We start from the raw sequence: 24,940 nt of genomic DNA, 5'->3' as shown, positions 1-24,940 counted from the left end.
AAACCAGTGGTCGATATAATGAGCAACATTGTCTGAGTACAATGTCAGTCTAGTGGATAGAGCATCTGCCTTGAGTCTAATAGATCAGTCCCCTGGCCATGCCATCCAAAAAGAAAGATGTTGGTCTGTAAATAATCAAATCTGGCCCAGACAATCCAGTGACTGACATCGATCCACGCAAATGGGATACGATGACATGCATCAACCAAATCAGCGAGCCTGTCCACCCGATCCCTTGGTCGCCTCTTACAATCAATATGGTACTTGGAATGTGTAATGTGGCCTGACTAGGTTCCAATTAGCCCATTTTAATAATGAGCGCAAAATAACACAACTTCTGAAACTGTTTGACAACTTTATTTCTCAACAAACTTTCACATGAACCAATATTTGTACTGACTTCATAGCATCAACAAACTTCAACAAACAAACTGGTGCAAACAAACCCATTTTATAGAAGCATCGGAGTCAGGTGGATTATTAACGTTTTACTGTTTTACGGAAACCATTGATAAATAAGAGTGAGTGAGTGAGTGAGTTGGGTTTAACGCCACTTTTAACAGTATTCTAGTCATATCACGGCGTGTCAGCTTAAAGTGGGAGGAAAGCCCGAAGTGATGCAGGTCTAAGACGTTTACCACTTCGGTGAAATCGACTAGCATGGGTATGGTGCTGAGAAACCTTGAAACATAATCGGGGCGAACCGGGATTCGAACCCACAATCATAGGTTTCTGGCGTGCCTAAGTGACACAACTCTGCACAGCGAATCGCGGCGCCTTAGACGACTGGGCCTCCTGTGCCCCCTGATAAATAAGACAGTGCCACGCCCAGACAGTTCAGTCTCAGCCCTACAAATGCCTGTAACAGTCACTGCATCCGCATCAGCGAGATGCACAGAAGGCCACTCGGTACAATATTTCAGCTATCACAGTGTGTCACGTTATGTGGGTAGCAAGCCCAAAGTGATGCAGGTGCTAAGACTTTACCACTCAGGTGTAACGAAAGTTTCTGGTGCTGACAAACCAGAAATGATAACTCTGCACTCCACGGTCCAGATCTTGACTTAAACTGAACAAACCGTGGGCAGTCCATGTCTCGCAGTTTCTTGAATAGAGCCCTTTTCCACAACGCGGCTGTAGCGCTACGACAGTTTTAGCCTTTGTTAAAGTATGGGAGTTATGATCATCTTAGTGCCACGATCGTTTTGTGGAACGAGACCAAGGATGCAGTTTTTTGTACATTGCAAACCTCTACACCCTGGCTGTGCTGGTAATGCTAATATATGTCTTACATACTTACACATAACAAGCAGCCTCTGTACATTGCAATTAGCCAAATATCACATCATATCTTGAATAAACTGTTTAAGCCACAAGATAAAGCTTTACCCCTCACTCTGGGTATCAACACGTTTTTCATGTGGCCTAGAGAACATTTGCAAGACTACACCAAAGCATCATTTTTTCCACAAGCCAGATGGATAGCTTTGACTTAGAAATCACTACTGGTAGTCTTGATTTATGTTTGTCACGAGTGTACTTACAGAAGGCTGTAAAAGGCGTTAAAGCTGTCCCAATTTCATTGCTGTCCCTTAAGGCACACCAGAACAGTTTTGTTGTTGTCAAGCTTATGATACAAGACAAAACAGCATGCAAAACATACTGCCACACGAATAATCTGGGCAGGACCACATACATGCACCCCCAGGACAGATCCATCTTGGTGATATTTACAGCATCTTTTAATTACTATCACCACATTTCTGATACAACAAACGGTGTACATTGGCCATGCAGTCTAGTGTTCCATAGCCTCGCCCTCATCATCAGTACTGTCTGGTTCAACGTCGTTGACGCCATTTTGAGCGTCATCATCATCTTCATCACCTTCACCTGTAGAAGGAAACAATATGGACTCAAAGACAAGCGTGTCTGCTGTTGTGTATGAGTTTATACCCAATACAGTGTTGGCGCCAGATTTATACCCAATGTTGTCTTTGTGCCAGATTCATACCTCAAACGGTCTTGTTGCCAGATTTATACCCAACACTGTCTTGGTGCCAGATTTATACACTATACGGTCTTGGTGCCAGATTTTTACCATATACAGTGTTGTTGCCAGATTTATACCCTATACGGTCTTGGTGCCAGATTTTTACCATATACAGTGTTGTTGCCAGATTTATACCCTATACGGTCTTAGTGCCAGATTTTTACCATATACAGTGTTGTTGCCAGATTTATACCCTATACGGTCTTGGTGCCAGATTTTTACCATATATGGTCTTGGTGCCAAATACATACCCAATAAGGTCTTGGTGCCCGATTTAGATGATATACTGTCTTGTTGTTAGATTTATACACAACACAGTTGTGGTGCTAGATTTATACCTAATACAGCCTTGGTTCCAGGTTTTTACCATATACAGTCTTGTTGCCAGACCGTTACCCAAGAGGGTCTTCATACCAGATTTAAATCCATATTGTCTTGGTGCCAGATTTATTCCCAAGACGGTCTTCATGACATATATACCCAATACTGTCTTGGTGCCAGATTCATACCTCAAACGGTCTTAGTGCCAGATTTATACCATATACGGTCTTTGAACGTTTATACCACAAGGCTACCCCACCTCTCCAGTTTCAAGAAACCAAGCAATGTTAAGTGAGGCATCTGTTAGGCAGAGTGAGTGAGTATGGTTTTACGCCGCTTTTAGCAATATTCCAGCAATATCACAGCGGGGGACAACAGAAATGGGCTTCACGCATTTTACCCATGTTGGGAATCGAACCCGTGTCTTCGGCATGACGAGCGAACACTTTAACCACTAGGCTACCCGACAGCCCTGTTAGGCAGAAGAAAGTGGAGCAATCGGTTTGACAATTGGAGCTCACCTGGTCCAAGCTCCTCCAACAAATCTGTGATATGCTTCAACAGATCAGCATCCTCGTACTTCACCTTGGCATACACCTGTAACCAAGGAAACACAAGTGTGAATGAGTGTATGTCACCATCACAATATTGAAGCCATATCACAGAAGCCCAATTGAATTTAGGTCCGACAAGTGAATTAAATCGATGCCACACCTCTGTAAAACATTAATTCACAACAATGGTTTTAGTTGATGACTTAATGATGTATTTAAAAAGTCATCTATAGTTTTGCATGAAAATGGCAGTACGTACGTACTGTTCGTATGGATTAGTGCTTATTTATACTAAACTTCTTAATGATAAATCAAAGTCTTTACAAGCGTCCTTGTCAAATTTGAAGTACTCATGAGCTATTTTGTAGCTTTTCAACATGTTCAAGCAGTGTCTGAAATTAAGAAATTGCCAGGCTGCCATCAGGACCCACAGACTTTAGAAGCTCAGGACCTCAATTAAAAAAAATGCAGTTTATTGTGACAATTGTATAAGGACCCATACAAATTTGAAACTTCAGGCCTGACACAAGATCTACCTACCACAGGCGCTAATTTCGAACACTGTGTTCTCGACATGTTCGGTGCACTGAGATAGTACCTACTGTTCCCGATATGTTCGATGTACCTAGTGTTTCCGACATGTCGATGTACCTAGTGTTCCCGACATGTTCAGTGTACCTACTGTTCCCGAAATGTTCGGTGTACCTAGTGTTCCCGACATGTGGGGTGTACCTTGTGTTCCCCCTATGTAGGGTGTACCTAGTGTTCCCGACATGTGGGGTGTACCTTGTGTTCCCCCTATGTAGGGTGTACCTAGTGTTCCCGACATGTGGGGTGTACCTTGTGTTCCCCCTATGTAGGGTGTACCTAGTGTTCCCGACATGTGGGGTGTACCTAGTGTTCCCGACATGTGGGGTGTACCTAGTGTTCCCGACATGTGGGGTGTACCTTGTGTTCCCCCTATGTAGGGTGTACCTAGTGTTCCCGACATGTGGGGTGTACCTAGTGTTCCCGACATGTGGGGTGTACCTTGTGTTCCCGACATGTGGGGTGTACCTAGTGTTCCCGACATGTGGGGTGTACCTTGTGTTCCCCCTATGTAGGGTGTACCTAGTGTTCCCGACATGTGGGGTGTACCTTGTGTTCCCCCTATGTGGGGTGTACCTAGTGTTCCCGACATGTGGGGTGTACCTAGTGTTCCCGACATGTGGGGTGTACCTAGTGTTCCCGACATGTGGGGTGTACCTAGTGTTCCCGACATGTGGGGTGTACCTAGTGTTCCCCCTATGTAGGGTGTACCTAGTGTTCCCCCTATGTAGGGTGTACCTAGTGTTCCCGACATGTGGGGTGTACCTAGTGTTCCCGACATGTGGGGTGTACCTTGTGTTCCCCCTATGTAGGGTGTACCTAGTGTTCCCGACATGTGGGGTGTACCTAGTGTTCCCGACATGTGGGGTGTACCTAGTGTTCCCGACATGTGGGGTGTACCTAGTGTTCCCGACATGTGGGGTGTACCTTGTGTTCCCCCTATGTAGGGTGTACCTAGTGTTCCCGACATGTGGGGTGTACCTAGTGTTCCCGACATGTGGGGTGTACCTAGTGTTCCCGACATGTGGGGTGTACCTTGTGTTCCCCCTATGTAGGGTGTACCTAGTGTTCCCGACATGTGGGGTGTACCTAGTGTTCCCGACATGTGGGGTGTACCTTGTGTTCCCGACATGTGGGGTGTACCTAGTGTTCCCGACACGTGGGGTGTACCTTGTGTTCCCCCTATGTAGGGTGTACCTAGTGTTCCCGACATGTGGGGTGTACCTTGTGTTCCCCCTATGTGGGGTGTACCTAGTGTTCCCGACATGTGGGGTGTACCTAGTGTTCCCGACATGTGGGGTGTACCTAGTGTTCCCGACATGTGGGGTGTACCTAGTGTTCCCGACATGTGGGGTGTACCTAGTGTTCCCGACATGTGGGGTGTACCTAGTGTTCCCCCTATGTAGGGTGTACCTAGTGTTCCCGACATGTGGGGTGTACCTAGTGTTCCCGACATGTGGGGTGTACCTAGTGTTCCCGACATGTGGGGTGTACCTAGTGTTCCCGACATGTGGGGTGTACCTTGTGTTCCCCCTATGTAGGGTGTACCTAGTGTTCCCGACATGTGGGGTGTACCTAGTGTTCCCGACATGTGGGGTGTACCTAGTGTTCCCGACATGTGGGGTGTACCTAGTGTTCCCGACATGTGGGGTGTACCTTGTGTTCCCCCTATGTAGGGTGTACCTAGTGTTCCCGACATGTGGGGTGTACCTTGTGTTCCCCCTATGTAGGGTGTACCTAGTGTTCCCGACATGTGGGGTGTACCTAGTGTTCCCGACATGTGGGGTGTACCTTGTGTTCCCGACATGTGGGGTGTACCTAGTGTTCCCGACATGTGGGGTGTACCTTGTGTTCCCCCTATGTAGGGTGTACCTAGTGTTCCCGACATGTGGGGTGTACCTTGTGTTCCCCCTATGTAGGGTGTACCTAGTGTTCCCGACATGTGGGGTGTACCTAGTGTTCCCGACATGTGGGGTGTACCTAGTGTTCCCGACATGTGGGGTGTACCTTGTGTTCCCCCTATGTAGGGTGTACCTAGTGTTCCCGACATGTGGGGTGTACCTAGTGTTCCCGACATGTGGGGTGTACCTAGTGTTCCCGACATGTGGGGTGTACCTTGTGTTCCCCCTATGTAGGGTGTACCTAGTGTTTCCGACATGTGGGGTGTACCTAGTGTTCCCGACATGTGGGGTGTACCTTGTGTTCCCGACATGTGGGGTGTACCTAGTGTTCCCGACATGTGGGGTGTACCTTGTGTTCCCCCTATGTAGGGTGTACCTAGTGTTCCCGACATGTGGGGTGTACCTAGTGTTCCCGACATGTGGGGTGTACCTAGTGTTCCCAACATGTGGGGTGTACCTAGTGTTCCCCCTATGTAGGGTGTACCTTGTGTTCCCGACATGTGGGGTGTACCTTGTGTTCCCCCTATGTAGGGTGTACCTTGTGTTCCCGACATGTGGGGTGTACCTTGTGTTCCCGACATGTGGGGTGTACCTTGTGTTCCCCCTATGTAGGGTGTACCTTGTGTTCCCCCTATGTAGGGTGTACCTAGTGTTCCCGACATGTGGGGTGTACCTTGTGTTCCCGATATGTGGAGTGTACCTACTGTTCCCGGCATGTTGGGTGTACCTAGTGTTTCTGACATGTTGGGTGAGATGGTACCTAGTGTTCCCGACATGTTCGGTGAGATGGTACCTAGCGTTCCCGACATGTTCGGTGAGATGGTACCTAGTGTTCCCGACATGTTGGGTGCCTTACCTTGTTGGCCTTGGTGAGATGGTACTATGTGTTCCTGACATGTTGGGTGCCTTACCTTGTTGGCCTTGGTGAGATAGTACCTAGCATTCTCCCTGAAGTCCTGGCCCTGCAGGTAGTTGGCCCAGCCGAGCATGTACCACACCGGCGGCACCTCGTCATCCTCATCCAGCAGAGACTCCAACACCTCACACGCCAGCTAGAACAGCAAGTGAACGACAGCATTAGTATTTGTTTGTTTCTTGTCTAATGCCTCACTCAGCAAAATTCCAGCTATATGACGCCAGTCTCTAAATAATCAAGTCTGGATGTGGATGTCGTGCTGACCTAGAAACTTAATCGGGGTGAACCGGGATACGAACCGATGATCAAAGGTAGGGCTGGGACGGGTAACTCGGGTACTCGGGTACTTGGGTCGGGTGGGTACTGAGTAGGACCCGGGTACCCACAGAACTACCCGGACCCCTGGTAAGTCACGTGATACATTGTTTAATGACAAAAGGTATCTAAAACTCTATGTTTAAACAAGTCACTAATGTTCGCAGTTCTTCCTGACTACCACGCCCATTCCTTCTGAATATAACTTCAGTCAACGTTAGTGTATACAGCAGGTCATTTCATACATATATCTAAACACATTTTACCAGAGCTACGGTCAAACTTTTCACAATCGGACAGTTTTCACCTACCTCTTGAGACCTACAGCGGGTACCGGGTAGGGTCGGGTAATAGGGGGGTGGGTACCCGGTTAGTAAATTTGGACTCGTCCCAGCCATAATCAAAGGATTCTGGCTTGCCTAAGGGACACAACTCTGCCCAGCGAATTATGGCACCTTAGACAACTAGGCCCCCCACGCCCCCAGTCTATGTTTGTTTGTTTGTTTGTTTGTTGTTTAATGCCGCACTCAGCAATATTCAAGCTATATGACGGCGGTCTGTAAATAATAAAGTCTGGACCAGCCAATCCAGTGACTGACATTATGGACCAGCCAATCCAGTGATTGACATTATGATCATCGAACTACAGGGTTGGGATACAATGACATGCATCAAGCAAGTCAACAAGTCTGAACACCTGATCCCGTTAGTTGCCTCTTACAACAAGCATAGTCACCATTAACGGCAAGCATGGGTTGCTGAAGACCCACACCTCACTCACTACTCCAAAGAAAGTTGCAGAAGGTTTGTGAAAATCCAGCTGTCTAATATGCCATGCTTTAGTTTGTCCACAGCATGATTGGTGGCTTTCAGTCCATTAGACATCAAGTCGATGTTGCCCCAATCGTAGATTTTTCAAGGGAATATAAATTTTTTGTGATGCTAACACCTTTCTCCTTATACTTGCTAGGCACAATGTTTGAAATTGGTTGAGATTATTTGTTACTGCCTACGCTGTACTCGTAGTCAAAGGGAAACCACTCTCACTCTCCATATAAACTAACTGCCTTTAACAAGAAAAGGTCACTGCGACAGCATGCACATACGCTGCTAGTGTTTTAACAGAAACAAAAAAACGGGATGTTGTTTCAAGTAAAATTTTGTATGGAATGAATATAAGCTATCATCTGTTATCGACTCACAGTTAGTCGTAAGTCATAATCAGTAAACACACAATGTTTCAGTGGTGTTTGGTTGCATCTGTTGTTTGCGTAATGAAAGAAATGATACAACAGACCCATACTGTCGAATCGTTTTCTTCAACATGCCATCTTTGGGCCGCCATTGTACCTATTGTAAGCTCCTAATACAGGTCTGACCCTGTCTTAATTTTTGTCGTCAACTTCAGATAACTTAGTACTAAGAGAGCTTCAAAATAGACTTAGCTAAGATATTTTTAGCTACAACACCTTGAAATCAATCTTAGCGCTAAGACAGCTTAAAGAATAGACTTAGCAGTTTTTAGCTACGACACCTTGAAGTCAATCTTAGCGCTAAGACAGTTTTGTGAATAGACTGCCTGGACCATCATTTTGTTTTCATTTTAATTGTTGATGTAGTGATGTCACTTCCAAAGTTATGGTAGCAAATGGCTCCATGGGGGAATAATATCATGTATAAAAGAAGGTGTACACATGTGTAAGCTACCTCAAATTCCTCCACCTCAATCAGAATCTTCCCTGCGGCCATTCTGGCATCAAAGGTCAGCGAAACGGTCTGGAAATACAAGTAACCATGGCTACAGGCATGAGAATACTACAAAGCGGTAGGGGTATTTCAAAGCAAGTAATTGTCCAATAATGCCACAGTCAACAATATTTCAGCAATATCAAGTCTGTACAAGGCAAAGCTGCAACTAAAAACATGAGCATCAAACTATACTACCTGAACACTAGGCCACACTGGGCTCCATGATGCCATACAAGGCCATCAAGGCCATACCAGACGGCCCTAGCCCACACCAGGCTACTTGAGGCTACACAAGGCCACACTTTGCAAATCCAGGCCACACAAGACCACTCTAGGCCACACAAGACCAGTCTAGGCCACACAAGACCACTCTAGGCCACACAAGACCACTCTAGGCCACTCAAGGCCACACAAGACCACTCTAGGCCACACAAGACCACTCTAGGCCACACAAGACCACTCAAGGCCGCACAAGACCACTCTAGGCCACACAAGACCACTCTAGGCCACACAAGACCACTCTAGGCCGCACAAGACCACTTTAGGCCACACAAGACCACTCTAGGCCACACAAGACCACTCTAGGCCACACAAGACCACTTTAGGCCACACAAGGCCACACAAGGCCAAACAAGACCATTCTAGGCCACACAAGACCACTCTAGGCCACACAAGACCACACCAGGCCACACAAGACCACACCAGGCCACACAAGACCACTCTAGGCCGCACAAGACCACTTTAGGCTACACAAGACCACTCTAGGCCACACAAGACCACTCTAGGCCGCACAAGGCCACTCTAGGCCACTCTAGGCCACACAAGACCACTCTAGGCCACACAAGTCCACTCTAGGCGACACAAGACCACTCTAGGCCACACAAGACCACTCTAGGCCACACAAGGCCACTCTAGGCCACACAAGGCCAAACAAGACCATTCTAGGCCACACAAGACCACTCTAGGCCACACAAGACCACTCTAGGCCTCACAAGACCACTCTAGGCCACACAAGACCACTCTAGGCCGCACAAGACCACTCTAGGCCGCACAAGACCACTCTAGGCCGCACAAGGCCACTCTAGGCCGCACAAGACCACTCTAGGCTGCACAAGACCACTCTAGGCCGCACAAGACCGCTCTAGGCCACACAAGGCCGCTCTAGGCCACACAAGGCCGCTCTAGGCCACACAAGGCCGTTCTAGGCCACACCATGCCACTCTAGACCACACTAGGCCACATTTGGCCACACCAGGCCACACAAGGGCACACAGTCAACTACCCTTCCAAGCCTAAATCCATTTTTGTAAGATAATGAAACTTGTTTTAAAAATCAATCACTTTAAAAACAATTTATCCTTCACTTAACATAATCCTAAAAAATGAGATTGTGCAGTTTTTTCATCACAGTAAATTCATTAATTGTCCTTACCTCAACTGGGTCAAATTCTTCATCAGGGACATCACCTTTATCCAGCGCTTGCACCTTTGGTAACCATAGCGACACACTCTTCTTAATATCTTCTTTTGCTTCCTACTCACAAGAAATAAGTTTTAAAATGTTAATACCAGCTGTGAGGAAGGATTACTTCCAGTGATGTTTTACCTCTACACATGAAATTAATATTTGTTTACTGAACATATTGACAAAACTGAGCAAATTCATCTCAAAACTTAATTCTGACATATGTTATGAAAAAGTGAAGTGAAATTGGGTTTAACGTCGCGTCCAAGTGTGTCTGTGTGTGTGTGTGTGTGTGTGTGTGTGTGTGTGTGTGTGTGTGTGTGTGTGTAGAAGAGACAAGAGTTATGCTTATTTGTTGTTAAACGCAGCACTCGGCAATATTCCAGCTATATGACGGCAACCTGTAAGTACTGTAAACAGCTTTATTTCTGCGCCGTTAAAATATTGCGAATACCACGCCAAAGACAATACTGCGACGAGATATTTTTGCGAGTTGCCGTGTTGAGATGACCCCTTGCGTACCAAACAATAGACAGCTTCTCTCCTAAGCTAGTTTTTCTGAGTTGGCCGGAAAGTTGGCCCGAAGAGATTGCGACCAATTATCAAATACGATAATTGACTCAACTCAGTGTCATGTCATGTGTGGACAAAATTGCAAAGGACACTGACGCAATCAAGCGAGGTTGGAAGAAGGCAGAATTACTGTGAGGTAACAGTGACACTAACTGGTCTGTTTACACTGTCATTTGTGATGTATTGTGTGACCATTCTGTATTCATTTGTGTTTTTAACTTATTGAGTAACTTGTAGTTCTGGTTGATGATTTCAACATTTGATGACGTGTTGCAATGAATAAAGTATGTATGTATCATTTATACTTATTTTTGCGTTTTTAATTTTTGCGATTGAGTCTCGTTCGCAAAACTCGCAATAATAAAACAGTCGCAAAAAATTCCCTGTTTACAGTAATCGAATCTGGACTAGACAATCCAGTGACTGACATCATGAGCATCAATCCTAGCAATTGGGATACGATGACATGCATCAACCAAGTCAGCCAGTCTCACCACCCGATCTCCTCTTACGATAAGCATGGGTCACTGAACACCAATTCTAACCCGGAATCTTCACGGGACAGAAGAGAAGAGAATGCTTAATATGGCACAACTGTATTGTTATTTGTCAGTATTCAAAATATCTATCACAAAGAAGTTTTCATGAACAAAATTGAGGTGAGGTGAGGTGAGGTGAGGTGAGGTGCTGTGAGGTAAGGTGAAATGGAGCATAACGTCGAGTTCCAGATTATTGCGTGGGTGCACGTTTGTGTGTGTGGCTGCTCATACTAGTCCGGACTAATGCTGATTTTATAGAGTTAGCCCACTGAGATATCATACCGCAGTTTAACATAAATACCCCACTCAGACACAGTATACCGACTCTGATGAGCCGACCAGTCCTTAATGCCAAGCGCCAGGCAGGGTAACAACAACTACCATCTTTTAACATCTTTTGGTATGACATGGCCATGGATCAAACCCCTGATTGGGTGTCCAGGCGGACACCCTACCACTAGACTATGGAGCAAAAGTAATGAATAGCATAATACTAAACTTACATGTTTCTTGTCTTTAGACAGCATGAAGCTGGCTCTCAGTTGATAGGCTTCGGGGTTTTCTCCGTCTGTCTCAATCGCCTTCTCCACATTCTCTTTACATTTGTTTTCTGCATCTTCGTCAAAACTGAAATTACGACACAGCTTAAATCCAAACCGTGTGGATAAATGAAAATAATCAAACGTGAACTAAGATGAGGGTGGGTGGGTGGGTGAGTGGGTGAGTGGGTGAGTGAGTGAGTGAGTGAGTGAGTGAGTGAGTGAGTGAGTGAGTTAGTGGGTGTGTGGGTGGGTGGGTGGGTGAGTGAGTGAGTGAGTGAGTGAGTTAGTGGGTGTGTGGGTGGGTGGGTGGGTGGGTGAGTGAGTGAGTGAGTGAGTGAGTGAGTGAGTGAGTGAGTGAGTGAGTGAGTGAGTGAGTGAGTGAGTGAGTGAGTGGGTTAGTGAGTGAGTGAGTGGGTTAGTGAGTGGGTGAGTGAGTGGGTTAGTGAGTGAGTGGGTTAGAGAGTGAGTGAGTGAGCGAGCGAGTGGGTTAGTGAGTGAGTGGGTGGGTGAGTGAGTGAGTGAGCGAGTTGATTAGTGAGTGAGTGGGTGAGTGAGAGTGAGTGAGTGAGTGAGTGAGTGAGTGAGCGAGTGGGTTAGTGAGTGAGTGGGTGGGTGAGTGAGTGAGTGAGCGAGTTGATTAGTGAGTGAGTGGGTGAGTGAGAGTGAGTGAGTGGGTGAGCGAGTTGATTAGAGAGTGGATGAGTGAGTGAGTGAGTGAGTGGGTGGGTGGGTGGGTGGGTGGGTGAGTGAGTGAGTGGGTGGGTGGGTGGGTGGATGGGTGGTTGTTTGGTTGGGTGGACGGTTGGTTTGTTGGTTGGTTGCTCATGCTGGCGGAGGACACCAGAAAATTGGGGAATCGAACACAGGCCTTTGGCATGACAAGCGAACGCTTTAACCACTAGGCTACCCCACCACCCGGCTGGCACAAAGAGTAGAGGAGTATGTGCATGCTTTTAACAGGGCAGTAAGAAATACTCCAGCTATATCACGGGACCTGTCACAAATTGAGTCTAGACTAGACAAACCAGCAAATCCCAGGGTTTACCTGTCACAGAGAGGAGCATCCAGTACTAACAGATGTATAACAGTGGACGCAGGAGAAGTAACATGTTGCATCACACACACACACACACACAATAATATTCATTGTACCTTTGTCAAAACTTTGTTACTTTGCAGGACCCTCATATTTCCTGTAAGGACCCTTGAAATTAATTACTGTAAATCTTGAAACTAATGTGAGCATGAACTAAATGCGAAATAACAAGAGTGGTCTTTGCTTGCATTGATTAAACATCACATTTATATCTCAAAATGACACAAGAAGACGGCTCACTTCACATTTTGGATAGCTGAAATACCATCTCGGTAAAAAATAAACAAGTATATATATATATTGCATATCAGTGTTTCTTGAGCAGCCCTTGTAACAAGTATCTAACAATGTCATTCAAACACTAGAAATTCATACTGAGTCGCATTTTTGGCTGGGGGCCGCAGTCGCATTCATCTGGAGACGCATTAATTTCAAGACATACAGTATTCGGGGTCCTGTTTCTTCCAAGAACAAATGTCAAGCAGAGGAATTTGAAGGAGAAAATTTTGTTTTGGGGCAAGTACACACCACGAGTCTGTCATGTATATCTCTGCGATGGAGCAGAAGGCGTTGGAGATGTCTCTGTCTGTGATGGTGGTGTCTTCGGCTCCTCGGCATGCCGCTGCAACCTGACGACATCCCAAACACAGTTGTAACAAATGTTTGACGATCTTTGGCCAGTCTTGTCAAATTGAGTTTGGGAAGTAATGTCGAAGGGAATAGTTATATTATACAATCAGAAGGGAAGTACTTCATCACTAAACATGAATAAATTTATAGTTTCACTGTCCCAGAAAGCTGTGACACATATTGGACACTGCAAAATATCTGTTTGTTTTGAAGTGTGATGGAGAAATGTGGTGTGCGCAAGACCAGCGTTAGAAATAGGTACTAAAGTACTCACGGAAATGAAAAAAAACTGTTTTTTCGACCTCAGATCTTAGATTATTGCAGTTAATATACAAAATATGTAAATATTCAAACAACAAACAAAACAAATACAGTGTATCAAATGTTTTTATGCCTTTTTACGCGTAAAAGTGTGTAAAAATGTGAATAAAACAGACTATTGTGAAACAGGGCATAACCAGGTGTAAGTAGATCAAGGTGACCTATGACACCTTGACGACAGGTGAGAACAGGTGCATAATGCCTATAGTCTGTTTCTGCTATGTCAATTTGGACTTAGTTTTATTTTTGAACGTTGAAAGTGCCGACAAATAACCTCCTGTAAAGTACATTTTGTATTGTTCACTGAGATCAAACTAGCAAATCCAGACTAGTACTTTTCGAGTTGTTTTGTTATTTCGTATTTACAGCTACGTAACACTTTGTGTCGATTTTTAAATTGAGAAAAAAAGTTTTTTTCCATTTCCGTGAGTACTTTAGTCTTGTAGTCCTTGCCAAACTGACCAATAGCTAAGGTATCATGAGGACGGGTAGAAATTTGCCATTTTTAAGGGTTTTGCTATATGTTACCATTATGAGGACTAGTGGACTAAAAATGTTAGCTTCTACTGCTGAAGGCCAATTATTGACAATGGTGGTCTCACCTCCTTGGCTTCCCTCTCTCCCTTCTCCTTGACCATCAGCTCTATGCCCTTCTGGAAGCACTGCACCGCGGTGGCGCCCTCCATCAGTTGGCCCAGGTACATGTACTTGGCGTGACCCTCCTCCGGACTCACCTCCACCGCCCGCCCAAAACACTGGAAGAAGTGAGGTGAGGTGAAATGGGGTTTAACGTCGCGTCCAAGAGTATTGCACTTATATATGCATATACGCGTGTGTGCATGTGTGTGAGGCTGCTTGTACTAGACCGGACTGATGCCGATTTATAGTGCTAGCTCACTGAGATACCATGCCGCAGTTTAACATGAATACCCCACTCAGACACAGTATACTGACTCCGAGCCGACCAGTCCTTGTTTTAGCCCCTTAATGCCGAGCGCCAGACAGGGTAACAACAAGTACCATCTTTTAACGTCTTTTGGTCCCGGACCTTCCGCTCTCCGGCCGGACGCTCTACCACTAGACCACGGAGGCGTCAGTGGAAGAAGTTAGGGTGTGAACATCTTACCATTTGATGAGTGAGTAAGTGAGTGAGTTGGGTTTAATGCCGTTTTTAACAGAATTCCAGTTTTATCACAGCATTCAGCTTGATGTGGGAGGAAAGACCAAAGTGATGCAGGTCTCAGACGTTAACCACTTCGGTGAAACCCACGAGCACGGGTATGGTGCTGACAAACCTAGAGACATAATCGGGGCGAACCGGGATTCGAACCCACAATCATAGGTTTCTGGTGAGCCCAAAGGACACAACTCTGCACAGCGAATCTCTGCGCCTTAGACGACTGGGCCACCCGTACCCCCCCGTACCATTGGTACTTGCAGCAGAGTTCCAGATAACTTTTTGAGCAATTGAGTTTTTACTCAAAGGTTTCTATTTTAATTGGGTTATTTCATTTTTCTTTGGGTAACAAATATTTTTTCACTCATCTATTCATTACTCTGTTAGTTTTTTCCCAAAATGAGCTAACATTTGAGAAAAATGAAATAATGTTTTAGATGTATATAAGGGTTCTAACTATAGGCTTGACTCGAAAAGTAAATTAGCTCGTAATTGTGTTTCTGAAAATTAGCTCCATTGTACGCATGCTGAAAAAGCTTCATTGGATATTTACTCATGCTGTTTTTATACATTTGAGTTTTTCATTTGATGGATGCGTTTCTGTATGCAAGTTAATTGAAAGTCATTGGGTTTTGAATATTTTTGGGGGGTATTTAATGCAAATACGCAGCTTATCTGTAGCTCAGTTGCAGTGCCTCATCCCTCATTTAACGTAACAGACAATGATTCTTTGTTTTGTTTCATTTGTTGTTTTACATCGCACTCAGCAATATTCCGGTTATATGACGGTGATCTGTATATAATCGATTGGGATACGATGACATGCATCAACCAAGTCAGTGAGTCTGACCATCCAATCCCGTTGGTCGCCTGTTATGACAAGCATAGTCACGGCCTTGTTAGTAAACAGAGAAGTGATGACACGACTAGGGCTGTGACGGGTAACTCGGGTACTCGGGTCGGGTGGGTACTGAGTTGGACCTGGGTAGCCACAGGACTACCCGGACCCGTGGTTAGTCACATGTAAATAATCAATGACATGCATCAACCAAGTCAGTGAGTATGACCACCCGATGCCTCTTATGACAAGCATAGTCGCTCTTACAACAAGCATGGGTTGCTGAAGACCTACTCTATCCCAGATCTTCATGGGTCAGACAATAGAGAAGCTGATGACCCAGGAACTTGGTATGACCCTCCCGTGGACTCCACCAGACTAAACACTGGCATCTGGCCTGGTTAGTAAACAGAGAAGTGATGACACGACCTGCATTTTAATTGGTTGGTTGGTTGGTTTGTTGTTTAACGCCGCACTCAGCAATATTCCAGCTATATGACGGCGGTCTGTAAATAATCGAGTCTGGACCAGACAATCCAGTGATTGACATCATGAGCATCGATCCACGCAATAAGGTTCGATGAGATGCATCAACCAAGTCAGCAAGCCTGACCACCCGATCCCATTAGTCGCCTTTTACGACAAGCATAGTTGCCTTTTACGGCAAGCATGGGTTGCTGAAGACCTATTCTACCCCGGAATCTTCACAGGTCTCTTGATGTGGGAGGAGGGCATGAAGTGAGGCACATCTTTCTTCAGACCTTTAACGTTTTGGTGAAACACATGAGCACGGGTATAATGCTGACAAAGCTTGGAACAAAAACAGGGTGAATCTTGGATTTGAATTGTCGATCATGTTTCTGGCATACCTAAGGGGAACAACTCTTGTCAAACTCAGTGACCCAGTAAAGATGCTCCTAGTAGTCCCCCCAAACTATGTACCTACCTGCTTGGCGCCATCAGTGTTTCCGACCTCCAGCAGCAGCGTCCCTACTGTCTCTAGGGCTCGGATGTGATCGGGCTCCAGCTCCAATGCTCGCTGGCAGAACTTCTGGGCCACTTCAAACTCAAACCTGTCAATGCAGTCTTCTGCCTGTGAATAGACATGTACCATGTTCATGTTGGTGGAGTGAGTGAGTGAGTTGGGTTTAACATGTTTAAAGCCGCTTCTAACAGTATTCCAGTTATATCACAGCGTGTCAGAATATTGTGGGAGGAAAGCCTGAAGTGATGCTGGTCACAGACGTTTACCACTTCGGTGAAACCCACGAGCACAGGTGTGGTGCTGACATACAGAGAAACATGATCGGGACAAACCGGGATTCGAACCCACAATCATAGATTTCTGGCGTGCCCAAGGGACACTGCACAGCGAATTGCGTCGATTTAGACGACTGGGCCACCCGTATCCCCGTCATGTTGTTGGACCCCTTGTGTCACCTTCATCAATACACACCAGGACTTAACACATTGTACACATTGAACCTGTCTGCTCACAAATACGAACTCTCCAAAATCTGTAGCACGGAGAATAAAACCATTGGCATCTCTATCCAGGACATGTGAGTGAGTGAGTGAGTGAGTGAGTGAGTGAGTGAGTGAGTGAGTGAGTGAGTGAGTGAGTGAGTGAGTGAGTGAGTGAGTGAGTGAGTGTAGTTTTACGCCACTTCTAGCTATATTCCAGCAATATCACCGCGGGGGACACCAGAAATGGGCTTCACACATTGTACCCATGTCGGGAATCGAACCCGGGTCTTCAGCGTGACGAACGAACGCTTTAACCACTAGGCCACCCGACCGCCCCCCAGGATATTGGAAGTATTCATGAGCAGCAATTAGTTAATAAAGCATCAATGCTTTAGGGACAATGGAAATGGGCTTCACACATCGTAAACATCTCGGGAATCGAACCCGGGTCTTAGGCGTGACGAGTGAACACTTTAACCACTCGGCAACCTGACCGACTGGGGATACAACATTGGTGTAGGCCCATCTTTCAGCACCAATAAATACACATTTTTGGCTGGTTAAGTAAAAATGTAAAGTTACCCATCTCCATGATCAAGCCCACCACCTAATTAGCAAAAAGCACTTCCTGATCAGTAAATGTGACTGGACCAGTTAAGGCACCAACCAAACAGACCTGTAACACTTGTGTTCATTGTTTGCTTAACCAGGGATTTATTCAGTGGTAGAAACTAACAGTTTTCGTCCACTAGTCCTTATAATGACAAAGCAAAACCCTTAAAAAGGGCAAATTTCTACAAGTCCTTATGATACCTTAACTATTGGGCAGTTTGGCAAGGACTACAGGACTAGTGCCAATTTCTAACGCTGATTTATCTAGACCTGCTCAGGGGTTGACATCTAGCCCCAATTCTGAAGTAATTGTCAGTAAACATGAGTAATTTTGTTCAAAATGTCACAAATGGGACTTTTTAAAAGTCCTTAATTTGTTAAAATGCAGGTGTATTAGAATATTTCATTCACAAATGTAAAAGTGAACATTAACATGATTAAAGCCTCTTCTTGTCTATTGGTCCTGTTGTCATTGAAATGCCTTGAAAGTCACCCCTGAAAAAACATTATTTATGACTATGATAATGTAACTTGACAACTTTTTTATTCTCATTTGGGATTTTTTCCTATATTGTCTGCGATGGGGATTTAGTTAGGTATCCTAGATAATTCCCTCTTGTACATCAAAGCTACAGTTCACCTTGTCCAGAAGCTGGTCTACAGAGTAGTTCTGTTTTCCCTTCAGGCTTGATCTGGCTTCTTCCTGTTTGGCTTCCCGAGCTGCCTCCCTCAGAGCCTTCTTCCGCTCCACTGAAACACAATGCACCACGCTTGTACACACAGTTTCAGAGGGATTCCTACTGGTCATATTGGGGAAAGATTTGCAGAAATAGTAATTACCTATTGCAGACAACTTGCCGAATTTGTCTGGGCCTGTTACAAACTCATTAAAATCAGATATTAGTTCTCGCTATCGCTAAACAAAGATCTGAGGACATCCCTGAGACGACCTTTCATCCGACCAATCAAAGCATGGCTGATCAGATTGTGAAAGTGATAGTTGGAATGTGTTTTCTAATCATGCAACCTCCAAAATGTTAACATGGGCTATTCTGAACGACAGTTACGGCCCGTACGACTGATTCCGTCAAAATTATCGTTTGTCTCTCTCTTCCATGGGATAAATATTTGAAAGGAGGAGGCATTGCACAGTACGTGGGAAGCACTGCCACACAATCTCAACCATATATTAGACATTCTGGATTATTCGATTGTTCAGTTTTCAAATTTTTTTATCGAGAACTGTGTCAACATATGTTCCAAGCGTAGTCTGAAATGGAAGTCGTCAGGTTGAAACAAGTGCCGTAAAGCTCGAGAAAGCTGCTTTTTAATTGGCTGATGTCAACTTCTTGTTAGTCATTTCAGTGGTCGGTCAAAGTTTGCGAAAGGTCGTTTTGACGTGACCCGTAATGGGATGTCCTCAGATCTTTGTTTAGCGGCAGCGAGAACCTAGATCTGATTTTAATGAGATGGGGCCTGCTACAGAACAATTGTTTGATAGGCATTACTGTATTCAACATAATAAGCGCCCAGTGCCCTCTCAAAATTAGAAATAGGGGCTCTTATTAGAATATTATTTTGGTGGTGAAAAAAAAGAGTTGAAAGATAAATTTCGTGGGTTATGCTGACAGCCTGAAATGTTTATGTACGACAGATATATTTTTGTAGAATTTAATTGCCCATAATTAAGGGTGCATATAACACACGAGTGCGTATTGTACGCGAATAAATAAGTCTTGTGAACATTGATCAATCGGATCAATCGGGGTGCTAATTGGGATTGTTCACTTGCCAATATATTAGCAAATACTGCAGTGGGCGCTTATTAGAGCGGGGTGCTTATCAAGTCGAATACGGTTCTTAGAAGTTGATGGATGACAAAGTAGACACAATTTATGGATAACAACTTCTTTAATACTGTAACGGCAACGTTTCGGTATAGATCCTTATACTGTTGTGAAGCAAGACTGAATGAGGCTGACTGCCTGACTGATATAGAAGATTTAACGTGCGCTTTCCGACTACAGCGTATTTCGCACACGGGCCTGGCCGGACCATTTAAAGTATTCCGAGAAGGGTGAAAGTGGTGTGTGCAACCCAAGAGGGGGCTTTTAAGGGTTGCTTATACTGATTTTTTGAAATTTTTAAATTTGGAATAAATGCCGAGGTGGGTGGAGGAGGGAACTAAGGGAGCCGGGTGAGGTGGGTGTTTGTATGTTTATTGGATTTTGGATTGGTAGATTAATGAGTTTTTAGATGCGCTTAATTAGGTCTGTTGAGATTAGGAATACGCCTAGGGCCTTGAAGTTTTCTAGTTTATTTTGAGGGTTTAGTATTTCATCTAGAGTAGGAACCTTATTTAGATTGAGGGTGGTTTGTAGTGTGGTTCTGTGTGTTTGATAGTGGGTGCAGTGAATGAGTGCGTGTTCTGTGGTTTCGGGTTGTTTGCAGTGGGGGCAGTTGCCTGTGGTGTGTCTTTTAAGTTGTTTTAGGTGGTTATTTAGGTTAGTGTGTCCTGTTTGGAGTTTTGTAATTAATCTGTCGATTTTTTTAGAGGGGTGTAGGATTTTAGGTTTGGCTAGTGGTTCCGACTCCCTAACAACCAATCTATATTCACGGCCGAACTTATGGGCATGGCCTCAGCCCTGCATAACCAACAATCTAAAAACAACAAAAAAATCCTAATTCTCACTGACTCCCTTAGTGGACTACAAGCCCTCCAAAACAAAAATACAAAAAAACGACCTAAATTAATAAACCAAATACTTAAAAGCTCCAACGACCTAACAAAAGCAGGCAAACAAATAACCTTCTTGTGGATCCCCGCCCACGTAGGAATTTACGGCAACGAAAGCGCCGATAAAGCAGCTAAATTATCTCAAAATACCAGAAATAAGCCTAAACCTACCCATCTCAAAATCAGAAATTAAAAGTGTAAACAAACAAAAAATAACCAAAAAATGGCATAATCAATATCAAAACTCAAATAGCCAAATCAAAAAAGTGCTCAGAAAACCACTAGCCAAACTGAATGAGGAACATTGTACAGAATATATACCGTAGGTGGAGGATTCATTGTAGAGGATTAACAGTAACAACAATAGCATCCATGAGTGGGATAACATGAATAAGTAATGACAACAGAAGGATAATACTGTCACAACACGATGGACAGAGAACACATAGGTGGAAGCCAGTGGGACACGAAGCCAATTAAACAGGATAAATTGCATAGGTGTAGTGGTTAATGCTTAATGAGTTCATAGTAGGCGGATGGGATGAAATAGCCTTGATCTCTGTTGATTGATGGCGAGTGGCGGCGAATGTGGACTGCTTCTGTTAGTTTCCTTTAACATGTTTAAGTGAAATCTTGAAAACGGTATAAGGATCTATACCGAAACGTCGCCTTTACAGACCAATATCCCTAACTTCAAACTTATGTAAAGTAATGGAATCAATGGCTAAAAATAGATTACAACATTACTTAAACCAAAATAACACCATAAACCCAGATCAAAGCGGTTTCACTCCTGGCCGCTCAACCCTAGATAACCTCGCCCGACTAGAACAAGATATTAAGACAGGACAACTAAATAAACAATATACCACAGGCATCTTCTTAGACTTCTCTAAAGCTTTCGACATGGTATGGCACGATGGGCTAATACAAAAACTTAAAAAAATAGGACTCAAAGGTCAGATAATAAACTACATCCTGGACTTCCTAAACAATCGTAAAATAACCGTGTGTATAGACCAAACTCTATCGGACCAATGTCCCCTAGAAAATGGCACTCCACAGGGCAGTATCCTCAGCCCCACCCTCTTCAATATAATGATAAACGATCTATTCGAGGGTCTATCCCCTAAAGTAAACACATCAAAATTCGCGGATGATGGAGCCATCTGGATCCGCACTAAAAGCATGAAAATGGCCACAAATCTACTCCAAAAATCTCTTAATAAAATACAACAATGGGCTGACAAATGGGGCTTCTCCCTTAACTCAGAAAAAACAACAGGAATAGTATTCAAACATAAAAACATGAAACCCGCCTCCCCAATCCTCCAGCTAAACAACCAAACAATCAAATTTCAAAAACAAACCAAATTCTTAGGACTTATTTTCGATGAACATCTCACCTGGGATGCTCACATCCAAAACCTAACAACTAAATGCAGTAAAGACCTAAACACCCTAAGATGCCTAACTGGCTCTAACTGGGGAGCCTCCAAAGATACTCTCCTCTCTCTCTACATATCCCTAATTAGATCAAAACTAGACTACGGCTGCGCCATATACAACACCCTAAACAACTCTCTATCCAAAAAACTTGACTCAATACAATATCAGGCTCTCAAACTCATTACACGCACCCAACATGGCACCTCCTACACCTCACTTCAGGCCTTAACAGGAGAAATGCCACTAAGTCTACGCAGGGAACAGCTAAGCTTAAATTTCTGGGCCGCGTCCCAATCAAACCCTCTCATCCAAAACTTAATAAACCAAAACATCAGCCCTAAAAACCAAGCTCTAGCTCGTAAACACCCCTTACTTACCCCAATATCCCAAAGAATAACAAACTACCTAAATGAACACCAAATTAAAAATCTTAAACAAAACTGCAAACAATCAAATATCTTCACCCCTAAACTTAAAATACCCAAAATAGACACAACACTAGCTAGCCAAATAAATAAACAAACCGACCCAAACATAGCTAAAACTACCACACTAGCATACATACACAAAAATTGGCCAAATTGGTGTCACATTTACACGGACGGATCCTCAGATCCGACCTCCAAACACACGGGTTTCGGAGTCCATACCACACAACCAACTAAAACCACACAATCCTTCCGACTCCCAAATAACCAATCAATATTCACGGCCGAACTAATGGGCATGGCCTCAGCCCTCCACAATCAAGAATCCAAAAACAACCAAAAAATCCTAATACTTACTGACTCCCTAAGTGGACTACAAGCCCTCCAAAACAAAAATACCAAAAACCGACCTAAATTAATAAATCAAATACTTAAAAGCTCCAACGACCTAACAAAAGCAGGCAAACAAATAACCTTCTTGTGGATACCCGCCCACGTAGGAATATACGGTAATGAAAACGCCGATAAAGCAGCTAAACTATCCCTTAGAATCCCAGAAATAAGCTTAAACTTACCCATCTCAAAATCAGAAATTAAAAGTGTAAACAAACAAAAAATCACAAAAAAATGGCATAACCTATATCTAAACTCAAATAGCAAAATCAAAAGAGTGCTCAGCAAACCACTAACCAAACCAAAAATTCTCCATCCATCAAAAAAAATCGACAGAGTAATCACTAAACTCCAAACAGGACACACCAACCTAAATAACCACCTAAAAAAATTTAAAAAACACACTACAGGTAACTGCCCACACTGCAAACAACCAGAAACCCCAGAACACGCACTCATCCACTGCACACACTACCTAACACATCGAACCGCATTACAAACCACCCTCAATCTAAACAAGGCTCTCACTCTAGAAGCAATACTAAACCCACAAAATAAACTAGAAAACTTCAAGGCCTTAGGCGTATTCTTAATAAAAACGGAACTAATAAAACGCATCTAAAACCATAATAACCTACCAAATCAAAATCACATAAACAAACAATCATCCACCATACCCAGCTCCCTTAGTTCTCCTCCCCAACCCCATCAGCATCTATTCCAAATCTCAAAATTCCCAAATTCTATATAAGCAACCCCTAAAGCCCCCTCTTGGGTTGCACAGACCACCCTCGCCCCTTTCGGAAACACATTAAATGGCCTGGCCGGGCCCGTGTGCGAAATACACATCAGTCGGAAAGCGCACGTTAAATCTCCAAAGTAAGTAAGTAAGTAAGTAAGTCGCCTTTACAGTATCAAAAGAAGTTGCTATAAGATCGTCTACTCTCGACCTAAGTTGAAAAGTGCAGGTTATTCAGTCTAGCCCTTATAACTGACAATCTATCTGGGACTATATATAAGGAGACTCACTATCCTATCTGTGCTACTGCAGTGATGCAGTTGGCACCATAAATATGTTAAAAAATGAGATAATTAATGGCCCTCGTTCATGAAATGGGAGTGGTGCAATTTTAATACTGGGTGTACTTTTTTAAATTTCAACCAGCGCAACATTGAGGATGAAACACAGATTGCCAGCTTGAACTTAAGATAGTCTAAAGGGCTAATCTAATTAACCAACACCCTACCCAAAGATTTGCGCTCATTGACCACATCATCAATACCTGATTGTTTACCTTTATATGCATGTGCAGTAGCGATTTTCTGTGAAATTCGAAACTTGAAAAGTTTGTACAGAGTTACCACAAATTACATTGGATTAATTTGTTTAAAGAGACAGCTAGCCCATACCCTAACCCACAACTAACGCTAAGGATTGTAAAGGAATGTTGGATCGACGTGTAAGTTTCCCTAAGATGGTTGGTTGGTTGGTTTGTTGTTAAATGCCACACTCGGCAATATTCCAGCTATATGACGGGGGTCTGTAAATAATCGAGTCTGGACCAGACAATCCAGTGACTGACATCATGAGCATCGATCCACACATCAGCGAGCCTGACCACCCGATCCCGTTAGTCGCCTTTTACGACAAGCATAGTCGCCTTTTACGGCAAGCAAGGGTTGTTGAAGACCACGGATCTTCACGGGTCTCCCGAAGACGGAAAAAGGGGTGTTGGATCGTAAAGACGTGTAAGTCTCCCTAAGTCCGAAAACGGGTGTTGGATCGTGAAGCGAGAGGGTATTGCAATTTGATCTGTAATGTCTCCAAGAGCTGTTACTGTGAAAAACATGATCGACACATAGCAGTGAGATAACTACATAAGCAAAATGTGTATACCAAGGGATGAACCTGGCTTTTTCTTGAATTTATTCTTTGGCATCTTTAAAATCCAGCTAGAATCCGCTGTCCAAATCCGAACACATGGACGTGACACATAGATATTTTCCCTCAACTACTCACAAGTACATTTTCTTCCCGTTATCTTTTTCCTTATAAACATCTTACTGTAGTTTGTAAATTAAAACTCAATTTAAAAAAGGTTAAACATGTAAATATCTCACGTATAGTATGTGAATTTCACAGGTTGTTTGGCAAATGTAATTTATTAATGAAAACATATTCAAGTATGTTACGGGTTATATCGATATAAAGATTCAGGGGAAGTAACTCTGGTGTGTTATCACCCTTAAGCTCCTAACACCGTATTTTCTGTGCT

General features: G+C 44.0%; 1 protein-coding gene across 2 annotated transcripts; it reads right to left on the bottom strand.

Moving 5' to 3' along the window:
* Positions 1 to 354: 354 nt before the first annotated feature.
* LOC139464525 (uncharacterized) lies at positions 355 to 24,657 on the bottom strand. 2 transcript variants are annotated; one of them, XM_071246050.1, is made up of 11 exons: positions 24,562 to 24,657; positions 18,298 to 18,407; positions 16,525 to 16,671; positions 14,166 to 14,318; positions 13,141 to 13,241; positions 11,478 to 11,601; positions 9,830 to 9,931; positions 8,356 to 8,424; positions 6,329 to 6,469; positions 2,896 to 2,971; positions 355 to 1,893 (listed from the first exon to the last, which is right to left on the bottom strand). In XM_071246050.1, the coding sequence occupies exons 1-11, from the start codon at positions 24,602 to 24,604 to the stop codon at positions 1,799 to 1,801; spliced, it is 1,161 nt and encodes a 386-aa protein (XP_071102151.1). In that variant the 5' UTR covers positions 24,605 to 24,657; the 3' UTR covers positions 355 to 1,798. The 2 variants fall into 2 exon arrangements, with proteins under 2 accessions (XP_071102151.1, XP_071102152.1); XM_071246051.1 differs by having other exon boundaries at positions 24,574 to 24,656.
* Between the last annotated feature and the right edge of the window lie 283 nt (positions 24,658 to 24,940).

This window comes from Haliotis cracherodii, unplaced genomic scaffold (assembly GCF_022045235.1).
Source record: "Haliotis cracherodii isolate W230 unplaced genomic scaffold, xgHalCrac1.p SCAF_17, whole genome shotgun sequence".
In the NCBI taxonomy this organism is placed as follows: domain Eukaryota; kingdom Metazoa; phylum Mollusca; class Gastropoda; order Lepetellida; family Haliotidae; genus Haliotis; species Haliotis cracherodii.
This window is presented reverse-complemented; position numbering and strand designations above follow the sequence as displayed.

What these genes read in the sequence shown, in the direction of transcription:
- LOC139464525 (XM_071246050.1), bottom strand. Translation starts at nt 24,604, where the DNA reads ATGCCAAAGAATAAATTCAAGAAAAAGCCAGGTTCATCCCTTG. An exon ending in AAAGCCAGGTTCATCCCTTG is followed by an intron (nt 18,408 to 24,561) that starts GTATACACATTT and finishes ATTGTGTTTCAG; the next exon opens with TGGAGCGGAAGAAGGCTCTG. An exon ending in ATCTCACCAAGGCCAACAAG is followed by an intron (nt 2,972 to 6,328) that starts GTAAGGCACCCA and finishes CCTTGGTTACAG; the next exon opens with GTGTATGCCAAGGTGAAGTA.